At 36.8% G+C, this 12055-nt stretch overlaps 1 protein-coding gene across 2 annotated transcripts in view; it reads left to right on the forward strand.

Annotated features, from left to right (window-relative positions):
• DPY19L3 (dpy-19 like C-mannosyltransferase 3) overlaps nucleotides 1-12055 on the forward strand; it is a 74950-nt gene that overhangs the window by 43267 nt on the left and 19628 nt on the right. For both annotated transcript variants that reach the window (XM_004284857.4, XM_033414995.2), the window contains exons 9-14: nucleotides 2545-2676; nucleotides 4046-4147; nucleotides 6643-6716; nucleotides 6880-7038; nucleotides 10728-10850; nucleotides 11436-11547. In XM_004284857.4, the coding sequence (XP_004284905.1) occupies nucleotides 2545-2676; nucleotides 4046-4147; nucleotides 6643-6716; nucleotides 6880-7038; nucleotides 10728-10850; nucleotides 11436-11547 (702 nt within the window). The remainder of the gene's footprint in view (nucleotides 1-2544; nucleotides 2677-4045; nucleotides 4148-6642; nucleotides 6717-6879; nucleotides 7039-10727; nucleotides 10851-11435; nucleotides 11548-12055) is intronic.

Here is a 12055-nt window from a genome sequence, read left to right on the forward strand (position 1 = left end):
AAAAAAAAAGTACCACTGATAATCCACAACTTTCTAGTATACAGTACTGCTCAGTATTACATTTCTGGCTGATCACCCGCAGTGTTTCTCTTGAACCTAGGATATCATTACAGTTGACCCTTAAACAACATGAGTGTCACTGCGTGGGTCCACTTATGTGCAGATTTTTTCAATAAATATATACAGTCCTCTGCAGTTGGTTGAATTCATGGATGCAGAAGGCTGACCATGGGACTTGAACATCCAAGGATTTTGTTAATCCACTGTGGGTCCTGAAACCAGTCCCCCACAGATACCAATGGATGACTGTACATTTATAAAACTGTGCAATCTTGTAACACAGACTGCTCTTTTTTCTCTAAATATTCCTACTTGGTGTAAAAAAAGACTGCCAGCATCAAAAAACATCGTAATCCAAATAAAGACAAAAAAAGTTTTATTTTAAAAAAATGTATTCCTGAATGAGTCATTATGCTTAAAGAATTCCTACAGATTTAATGAGGAAAATATTTACACCCCTATGGAAAAGGGAACAAAAGATACAAATACTTCATAGAAGGAAAAGCATCAAAAGGAATAAAATATGTAGGTATAAATTGAACGAAAGAAGTGCAGACTTATACCCAGAAAACTACAGAACACTGTTGAAAGTTTTAAAGACCTGCATAAATTGGAAAGATTTCCCATGTTCATGGATTGGAAGACTTTCTATTGTTAAGGTGGCAGTACTCCCCAAATGGATCTACAAATTGAACATGGTTCCTCTCAGAATCCCAGCTGCAGAAATCGACAAGCTGATCCTAAAATTCATATGGCAACTCAAGGGACCCAGAATAGCGAAAAAGATAATGAAAAAGAACAAAGTTGGAAGACTCACACTTTTCAATTTCACAACTTAACTTCCAAGGTACAGTAATCAAGACAGTGTGATACAAGCAGAAGAATAGACATAAATCAATGGAATAGAATTGAGAGACCAGAAATAAACAGTCAACTGATTTTCAGCAAGGATGCCAAGATAATCATGGAGAAAGAGTAATCTTTTCAATAAATGGTGCTGTGATGGGACTTCCCTGGTGGCACAGTGATTAAGAATCCGCCTGCCAATGCAGGGGACAGGGGTTCAAGCCCTGCTTCAGGAAGATCCCACATACTGTGGAGCAGCTGAGCCCATGCACCACAACTACTGAGCCTGCGCTCTAGAGCCCACGAGCCACAACTACTGAGCCCACGTGCCACAACTACTGAAGCCCCCATGCCTAGAGCCTGTGCTCTGCAACGAGAAGCCACCGCAATGAGAAACCCACGCACCACAACAAAGAGTAGCCCCCGCTCGCCGCAACTAGAGAAAGCCCGCGCTCAGCAGCGAAGACCCAATGCAACCAAAAATAAATAAATAAAAATTAAATTAAATTAAAATTTTTTTAAAAAAATTGGAAAACCCCATTTAAAAAAATGGTGCTGTGATAACTGGATATCTATATGCAAAAGAATGAAGTTGGATCCCTTCTTCTTACCATACACAATCATTAGCTCAAACTAGATCATAGACCTGATTTTAAGAACTAAAACTATGAAATGTTTAGAGGAAAAGATAGGAATAAATATTTATGACCTTGGAGTAGCCCAAGCCTTCTTTGATATAACACCCAAAGCACAAGTGACTAAAGAAAAAATTAGATGAATTGGACTTCATCAAAGTTAAAAACTTTTGTACCTGGAAGGATACCATCAAGAAAGTGAAAAGATGGGCTTCCCTGATGGCGCAGTGGTTGAGAGTCCACCTGCAGATGCAGGGGACATGGGTTCATGCCCCGGTCTGGGAGGATCCCACATGCTGCGGAGCAGCTGGGCCTGTGAGCCATGGCCGCTGAGCCTGCGCGTCCGGAGCCTGTGCTCCGCAACGGGAGAGCCCACAACAGTGAGAGGCCCACGTGCAGCAAAAAAAAATAATAATAAAGTGAAGAGACAACTCGCAAAATATGAGACAATATTTGCAAATCATATATCTGAATAAGGATTTCCAGAATATATAAAGAATTCTTACAACTCTTTCAACGTTAAAATATGGACAAAAGATTAGATAGATATTTCTCTAAAGAAGATATATAAATGTTCAATAAGGACCTGAAAAGATGCTCATCATTAGTCATTAGGGAAGATTGGGAAATAATGGAGTACGGTAAAAATACTGATTGTTGGAATACAATAAAATACTATAGGCCATAACTGTGAAGGAATTTAGAAGAAAATTAAAGACTACAAACAGCATTTGCCTATTCCTAGAATATATTTATACCATTGTTTGCTTCCTCTACTTCATATATCCCTGTTCTTCTTAATGTTATAGAGTTTAAAATGTTCTGTAATTAAAAGGTAAATAAAGAGTTACTATCTTCCTTTCTTAGATTGTATTACTTGATGCTAGGTGTGTTTTCTGCATTATTTATAACTTGAGATGTATCCAACTAGTGACCAACCTGTCAGCATGTGGGAGTCTCTTGATAAAAATCTGTTTAACCATCTAATCCTTGGTTGTTGCAGGTGACATGGCTGTATGGTATACAGCTAACAGGTTTACTCCTTGTCTGCATTCTTCAGTTTTTTAATTCCATGATTCTCGGATCATTGCTTATCAGTTTTAACCTTTCGGTGTTAATTGCAAGAAAACTTCAGGTAGGACTTTTTTTTGTCCTTAATCAAAGTAAACTTTTTTTTTTAATTGTGTGGTTGTTTAGACCTTGTTTTCATATAGTATACAAAGGAAAATTTATAACCAAATTCCCACTAAAAAGCAGTAGGGCCATTATTTGCTTTTTTTGAAGTGCATGGTATAGCATTTGTTTTCAGGCTTTCTGATCTGCCATTCCTTTGTTTTGACGTTTATTATTTCTTAGAAAATTGGAATCTTAATTAAATTCAGGATTAGCCAGAGATACTTGTTTGACTGCCATTGGTTTAAAGTTGGAATAAAAGAGAAAAAAATGTTGACTTTTTTCATGTGTGAACTCAAGAGTGAGAAGAACATATTGCTTTGTGGAAATGTGTTTGTCACAGTCTTTAAAGTTGGTGGACACCTTGTTATTTGAAGTAGTAACACCACTCTTTCCCCCATCCTTCCATATCATATTATTGATTTTTAAGTGAGTTAAAATTAACTGTTTTGAGAATTTTGAGATTCCAAATAAATACCTTTAGAAAAAAATGGGACATTTCCTAGAATAACATGTTTGACATTGGCCTCATCTTTTGACTTTATTATATAATTAAAATCTCTTAAATTTACATAAAATTTAAGAGTTAGTTGTTTTTCCTTAATAATGTTGCAAAGCCTGTTTTCTGTCTTATAAGCATATGAGAAACATTTCTCATAAGCACTTTCATATCAAGAAGCTGTTTTGTTTTCCATTTTGGGAAGAATAAATACATTTTGTTATTAGTCTTTTGAGTGAGAGCTGCTATGGACAAATCTTCACAAAATTTTAAAAAACAGGCTTTTAGTTGACTATTAAAAACTGTACTTCTCATTTATCCTTTTAACCTTAATTATAAATAAACATCACTTATATTTGAACTGTTTAGATATTATTATATTTGATAATCCATAAAGTTATTTGAGGGTTATAAGAAAACTATTATGTATCAAAGAGCACAATTTACTTTTTTTATATAGGTCTTTTATTTAATGGGTTATAGTCTGTGATATATGAATCAGTGGATAAAAAGATGAATCAGTGGATCAGGTTCAGTCAGTATATGCTGAGTACCTTCTACGTGGCCGACTCCATACTCTGGTTGAAGAGGTCTTTAAAAAAAAAAAAGGACTAGGACACATTTCCTCATCATATGGAGCTTATTATTAAGTGATTCATTTACTATTAGAAAAAGACAAATTTTAAGACAATGTAACCTCATGAAAATTAGGTTATATTTTCCCTATATGTTGTGTAACCCAATGTTTTAAATTCTTAAGTAATCTCATCTTAAATGTTTATGAAGTTATATTAAAATTAAAAAATTGAAACTCAACTCTTTTAATTTCTAGAAAAACCTGAAAACTGGAAGCTTCCTTAATAGGCTTGGGAAACTGTTGTTACATTTATTTGTGGTTTTATGTTTGACACTTTTTCTCAACAACATTATTAAGGTAGGTTAATAAAATGACATATTTAATTTAGCATTACTAAAGAGTTACCAGTTTTACTTTAAACAGACTCAGTTTTACCTTTGTTTCAGTAACGGGATTATTTTCTTGATTTTAGTCCTTGATTTCTATTTGCTCTTAACATGTTCTACTTTGAATCCACCTTTTGAGTTATTAAACTTTTTAAAAACTCAGCTTTAAAAGCATTAAACAAGTATTTCTCTAAATTTAAAGCTCCTACTTTTTAGAGCGTTTTCTGTACTATGGTACTAAAAAAAAAAAAAGACATGATTTTTATTGGGGTAAGTTCATAAATAAACTGGGTTTACTGTCGGAACCACATTGATTAATTGAGATGATTTCGCCCCTCTGGGAAGGCTGGTCTCAGGACAGAAGACAGCTGCATGTACATGACAGACTCTTCTTCTGTAAGAGAATGGCAGTCTCTCTCCCTGTCTGTTGACTGTCAAAGAAAAAACAGACCCTTCACTCAGTCAGCCCACATTAAACACCTCCACTCCAGGTCCTTATCACTATTTTCTTAAACTCCATATAGTTCACTACTTATCAAAAACTTATTTGAGGGACTTCCCTGGTGGCTCAGTGGTTAAGAATCCACCTGCCAATGCAGGGGACATGGGTTCGAGCCCTGATCCAGGAAGATCCCACACGCCGCGGAGGAACTAAGCTCGTGCGCCACAACTACTGAGCTTGCGCTCTAGAGCCTACGAGCCACAACTACTGAGCCAGAGAGCCACAACTACTGAGCCCGCATGCTGCAACTACTGAAATCCACATGCTTAGAGCCCATGCTCCGCAACAAGAGAAGCCACCGCAATGAGAAGCCTGCACACTGCAACAAAGAGTAGCCCCCACTCACTGCAACTAGAGAAAGCACACGTGCAGCAACAAAGACCCAATGCAGCCATAAATAAATAAAATTTATTAAAATAAAAAACAAAACATTTGAGCAGAACAATCAGCATTTCTGAAAGACTGGCTGAAAGATATGCAGTCCATCCATTTCACCACTCTACATGTTCAGTTACCTGTGCCTGGATTAAGCCAGGAGAGAGCTACTTGTCTGGACCACTGTTTTTTGACTCCCCAAAGAATAATGCCTACTGAATTGCACTTGATGTTCTGTCAGCTACCTACAATTGGAAGAATTTTAAAAAATAGTCTTTGAGACTATTCGCTGTTTTTACTGTACCCATGGGGAAAATTTCTCTTGAGTCTCAGTTTTAGGATTATAAGGATGTCTCTTGAGCAACTGGTTTGTTTTAATCTTATGACCCTGTGCGTAGCATAAATGTTTTTACTTCCCTCTTTGTATTTGCTACTAGAATGCATGAGCCCGGATTTGTGGCTCATATCTACTGAATATATTTTGTGTACTAACCTCAGTTCTGGATTAATCTTATTTTCTTTTCTATCGTCATTTTTCTTCTGATACAATTTCTTCACCCATTTATGTTATATGAATTTTTGTAAGCCATAAATTAAAAATAAAATAATGTGAATTAAAATTATACTCACTAATGATAAACACTGGCATTTGTCTCTTCACCCCTTGAGGGTTATTGCTGTGTCTTGAATTGTCTTTGAAAGAATGAGTCTTATATCAGTTGTATCTGCAGAGAGAAAAACCCAAAGCAAAATAGGCTTTGTGGGCTATGTTCCTATTGGAGGTTTCAGATCATGATATTACCGGTTTTCTGATTTTAAAAGTTGTACTCACTGGGCTTCAGCTGTCTCCCTCTCCCTGAAACCAAAGAACCTCATCTTTTATCTATTTTGCACGTTGAACTTATGCCTAGATTTTGTTTGCAAAAACGATTCTGATAAAAAAAAAATAGGAATGGCGGGTGTTTGAAAATCCCTGCTTTTGAATGAAATAATGCCATTTGCAGCAACATAGATGGATCTAGAGATTATCATACCAAGTGAAGTAAGTCAGAACAAGACAAACACCATATGATATCACTTATATGTGGAATCTAAAATATAATGCAAATGAACTTATTTACAAAACAGAACAGACACAGACATAGAAAACAAATTTAGGATTACCAAAGGGGAACAGGGTTGGAGGAGGGATAAACTAGGAGTTTGGGATTAGCAGATACATACTACTATATATGAAATAGATAAACAACAAGTTCCTACTTGTACTTGTAAAGTACAGTGTACTGTATTCAATATAAACCATAATAGAAAAAATATATATGTATAACTGAATCACTTTACTGTACACCAGAAACTAACACAACATTGTAAATCAGCTATACTTAAATAAAAGAATTTTTTTAATGAAAAAATCCCTGCCTTAGAATTTCTCAGTTCTAAGACCTATTGTAAACATTTACTAATTTTACACATACACACACATACAGTCCTATGAAATGGAGCACTGAAAATGTGTATTCAATGGGAAATTATCAGAAAACCATGCATAAAGAACTGATAGCAATTTTTATTTTCTCCCTCCCCGATAGAAAATTCTTAACCTCAAGTCAGACGAACACATATTTAAATTTCTGAAGGCAAAATTTGGATTTGGAGCAACAAGGTATGACTGAATTTAAAGTCTGTGTTTGCTTTTTATATTAAATCAGCAGGGTCTTTAAAATGTAAGTTATCAGTTCTTAATTTCAGGCTTATTTTGAGGAAAAGTTGGAGGTTTACTTATCTTGTACTTGAATTTAATACTTTGCTTTCCCTTTGTTTCCTAGAGATTTTGATGCAAACCTGTATCTGTGTGAAGAAGCATTTGGCCTTCTGCCTTTTAATACATTTGAAAGGCTTTCAGATACTCTGCTTTTTTATGCTTATATATTTGTTCTGTCCATCACAGTGATTGCAGCATTAGCTGTTGCCTTCCGTAATCTCAGGTATGGCATATTTCAGAAATCTAATTCTATGCTTTAATGAACTTGTTCTGTGTTGCAGAAAAATTGCTAAATTGAAAATCAAAACATCAGATACAGAACAGAGTACAGTCATCTGAAAGGGGGAACCGTACCTAAGTTAGCGTGGACTGTACTCTCAGTTGGTAAGGGTGGAGTAGTTAAGAGACAGTAAAAAGTAGTAGATGCCATGCACACAGGTCAGGGTTGAGGTCCTGGCTCGCATACTTGGGAACAATGTGATCTTTGAGCCAGTTACATAACCCTTCATTATTTCCATTTCTGTTTCTGTAGAATGAGAGCACTAAGAGTACTTACTCTACAGGGTTTTGTGAGAAATAAATAAATGAAAATTACATAAAGTACTTAAAGCAGTGCCTCATGCGTAGAGTATATTGTGTAGATTTCAGCTATCATTAGCAAGTGTTATTATTATTGACTTGTAGTCTCTCTGTTTTGTTCCCATTATTAATTGCCTGTGTTTTTCTACCTTTCTTTCTCCAGCTACCTTTTTTATTTCTCATGAACTGTCAAGAGTTAACCATTGTTTATTTGTTTTGTTGCATCTTGTTTAAGGGCTTATAAAGTTGGAATGGACCATAATTATTAGCATCTACTAAAAGTCTTAAGTATTAGTTGACAGTGTTTTAAAACTTAGGGATGTCTGCTAATCTACTTAAAAGAGAAAGTCAGGGAGTATGAAGAACACCTACATATCAAGCTGATGGAGGTTTTTGCATTTACTATCCATGTTAAATTGAAACAAGATTAAGTGTAAGAAGTTGAAGCTACTGTCATTTGTGGAAAAGTAATGAAGCCCAGAAGGAAGCCCTTTTCCTGTGTAGCTACCTTGCCAATTAAGGTGCTGGTGAGCTGTGATTCGCAGCCACCGGAGAGCTGTGCTGGGAGAAGGTCATTACAATGAGCCCAGATCAGTTGAGGTGTTTTATGATTATTAAGAATGAAGCAACATTGAACCATGAAGCTATTTCACTGACTATAAACTATTTTAGTATCTTTCAGAAGTGTTCTTTTTATACCGAGTCCAAGATAAAAATTTAGCCCCATGAAAATAGATGGAAATTATTCTAGACAGTATAACTTAATGTTATTCCAGACACACCAGGTGTCGACAGGACTGTAGACAGCATGCAAAGCAGGAAGTTCAGTTGGCCTGCAGTGTTGTGTGAAAATGTCTGCCATGCTCAGCGTGAACCTATGGGCCGTCCTTGGAAGCTTATTTGGTATATGATTATAGGTAAAGATTTTACCAGGTAGGGATATTAGGACTTTATTAGAGGAAAGCACTACATTAATTAAAGTCATTTAAGAATTATAGTGTCTCAAAGTGAATTAACGTCTAAGTAATTTGAAGGATATATTATCAATGCCAAGTATTTAAAGTATTTCTACTTTCTAGTACTAGGAAGGATGGTACCATTACGTTTATACACCACATCTACATTGGTGTGTAGTATATAACTGAAAAGGATACTCTGTTCTATACTCATGGGATTAATAGAGCTTTCCAGCTCAGTTGTGGGCACCGGGAGAGGTGTCGCAGAATTCTCCCAGGTATCAAGGGAGGATGAGAGGGTATGTTCTTGTCTGGAGTAATCTTTTAGTATCAGTGGAAGCCAGAGTTTGGGTTGTGATATATAACGTTTAAGTAAAGATTATCACTAGTGGTGAAAATTACCATAGAGTATCATTTTAATTTTCTTATGTATCTAGGGTGGTGAAAAAGAGGATTTCCAGGAAATAACAGGTCTGTAGTTATATAGAAGCATTGTACATATCCAAGTCTATTGGATTTGTGTGAAGGATAAGTGGGGCCTTTATAGAAGTATTATTTTTATCCTAAGCTGGCAGCCCTTACTGTTGTTTCCTTTTCCCCTTGACAACAAATTGTGCAAATCTGAACCCACTCATCCATCTCAACATCATTCAAGTGGGGACAACCAGACAGTACGTGCTTCCCAGTGTGATGCAATATGGAATACATCATATCCCCATGAAGTGTACTTGCCAAAATAAATGAACTTGACTCTAATAATTAACCTCTAGATCTAATTACAAGTTTATAAGAAACATGGGAATAGAGAAATAATATAAAATGGCACCACGAGGAGACAATCGGCCAAATCCAGAAAGTAGGAACAGTTATAGGACAAATTGTGCATTTTCTTCAACGAGTAAATGCCCTTAAAAGTGGGGAGGGGGGAGTACTTATATTGATTGAAAGATAATTTAAAGAGACATTGATGAAATGCAGTATGAAAGCTTTGGATCCTCATTCAAAGAAACCACCTGAAAAAACCTATTGCAATAAATAGAAAATACAACGTGAACTGGGTGTTAGATGATGTTGAAGGGTTACTGTTAATTTTATGGGTGCAGTCATCTTAATGTAGCCATATTTGATTTTTTAAATCATGTTAGGGTACTTGCCTAGTGACGCAGTGGTTAAGAATCTGCCTGCCGATGCAGGGGACACGGTTCGAGCCCTGACCTGGGAAGAACCCACATGCCGCGGAGCAACTAAGCCCGTGCGCCACAACTACTGCGCCTGCGCTCTAGAGCCCACAAGCCACAGTTACTGAGCCCGCATGCCACAACTACTGAAGCCTGTGTACCTAGAGCCTGTGCTCCGCAACAAGAGAAGCCACCGCAATGAGAAGCCCGCACACCGCAACAAAGAGTAGCCCCCCACTCACCGCAACTAGAGAAAGCCCACGCGCAGCAACAAAAACCCAGCGCAGCCAAAATTAAATTAATTTTTTAAAAAATCATGTTAGTTATATGTAATGAGGTATTGTGGTAGGTTAAAAATGTGATCATTGGTTCGTAAAGGAACTGAATTCCAAGTTCATGGATACATTTTTACTTACTTGTAAAAACTAGAAAGATATGAGTAACTACTATGACATCTCTAAAGATCTCTTGTAGTTTCAGTGATTCCAAAATAATATTTTTTTGCTATCTCTTATAATTTAAAGGATTGAAGGACTTTAAGGTTTTGCTTAAATTAAAATGAAATTTGTTCAGTTTTAGTTACTCTCATTATTAATGCATTTATATTATGACACTTTTAGCCTCATAAACAAATTCAAAATTGATCAGAGCTGATTCACTTTATCTTAGGGAAATAAAACATTTCTAAATATATGAAGGCATAGGTTTCTTCTTTTTTTTTTTAGTTATTATTTTTGGCTGCGTTGGGTCTTCGTTGCTGTGCGCAGGCTTTCTGTAGTTGTGGCAAGCGGGGGCTACTCTTCATTGCGGTGTGTGGGCTTCTCATTGCTGTGGCTTCTCTGTGGAGAATGGGCTCTAGGCACATGGGCTTCAGTAGTTGCTGCACGTGGACTCAGTAGTTGTAGCATGCGGGCCCTAGAGCGCACAGGCTTCAGTAGTTGCAGGGCATGGGCTCAGTAGCTGTGGCGCGCGGGCTCTAGAGCGCAGGCTCAGTAGTTGTGGCGCATGGGCTTAGCTGCTCTGCAGCGTGTGGGATCTTCCCAGACCAGGGCTGGAACGTGTGTCCCCTGCATTGGCAGGCGAATTCTTAACCACTGCGCCACCAGGGAAGTCCTTCTATCTTCTTCTTTAAGAAAGATTTAACTAAATTAAAATTAGTTACCCAGCTTTAATTTTTGTATATGTACTATTTTATGCAGTGATTCTACAAATCAGCAATCCATGTATAAAATGGGAGAGTACAGAATCGGCCTGAAACCAGAAACTGCCTACAATTTGATACATACGATTCTGTTTGGATTCTTGGCATTGAGTACAATGAGGTATTTTTGTTTTATCTGTTTATTTTTTTATTTGACCACTCTTTACCTGACATAGTTTAGCAATATAATTTGGGAACTGATGATCATCTTCATTAATGATTATGGTTCCCATAAAAATGTCCTTGTTGGGGCTTCCCTGGTGGCGCAGTGGTAGAGAGTCCGCCTGCTGATGCAGGGGACACGGGTTCGTGCCCCGGTCCGGGAGGATCCCACATGCCGCGGAGCGGCTGGTCCCGTGAGCCATGGCCGCTGAGCCTGCGCGTCCGGAGCCTGTGCTCCGTAACGGGAGAGGCCGCAGCAGTGGGAGGCCCACGTACTGAAAAAAAAAAAAAAAAAGTCCTTGTTTACTATCTTCTCCCAGTACAAAATAGTATTTATAACCAGTTTTTTCCTAATTGCCAATATTCCTCTACTTTTACTTATATGATGATTCTCAAAAGGCAATGGAATTAATAAGTAACCCCTTGGCAACGGTCTCTGCATAGTTTTAGTAAGATTTTACTATCACAAATAATACAGCTGTCTCAGACTCCAGGTTTCTACACAGCTAGCACTGTTGACCTTTGCCTGCTTCTCTTCTTACAGAATGAAGTACCTCTGGACATCACATATGTGTGTGTTTGCATCATTTGGCTTATGCAGCCCTGAAATATGGGAGTTACTTCTGAAGTTGATCCATCTTTATAACCCAAAGAGGGTCAGTGCTATCTCTTTTTCCATTTCATTTTTATGACTTCTAGTATTTCTTTAATTATCAATTCTGTTGGGTTTTTTTTTTCAGTTGTCCATACATCAATTTGATAAAATGGATACTAAAATTTAAAGCTACAAATAATTGATACATTATGATTTTATAAGGAATTATTTTAAAATAATTTTAATTTTAGCTTTATTTTCTAAGTCATTTTTTTCCAGACCATAAGTTAGATATGTTCATTATACAGAATTTGGAAATACTGAAAAGCACAAAAAGGAAAATTAAAAATCACCAATAATCCCATTATCCAGAGTTATCGCTATTATTGTTAAGTATTATAATATAAACATAATTACTACTAAGTGTACAGTAATGATTAATGGCCCATAAGTGCAGTTCTGGGTGGTTCTGCCCTACAAATTCACTAGGTGGCAATATGGTAGGAGCTACAAATAGCTTATGAATGATTGACTCAGTTGTCTTGCATATCAGAGACTCATGCTCTGTT

Source organism: Orcinus orca, chromosome 20 (genome assembly GCF_937001465.1).
Source record: "Orcinus orca chromosome 20, mOrcOrc1.1, whole genome shotgun sequence".
Taxonomy (NCBI): domain Eukaryota; kingdom Metazoa; phylum Chordata; class Mammalia; order Artiodactyla; family Delphinidae; genus Orcinus; species Orcinus orca.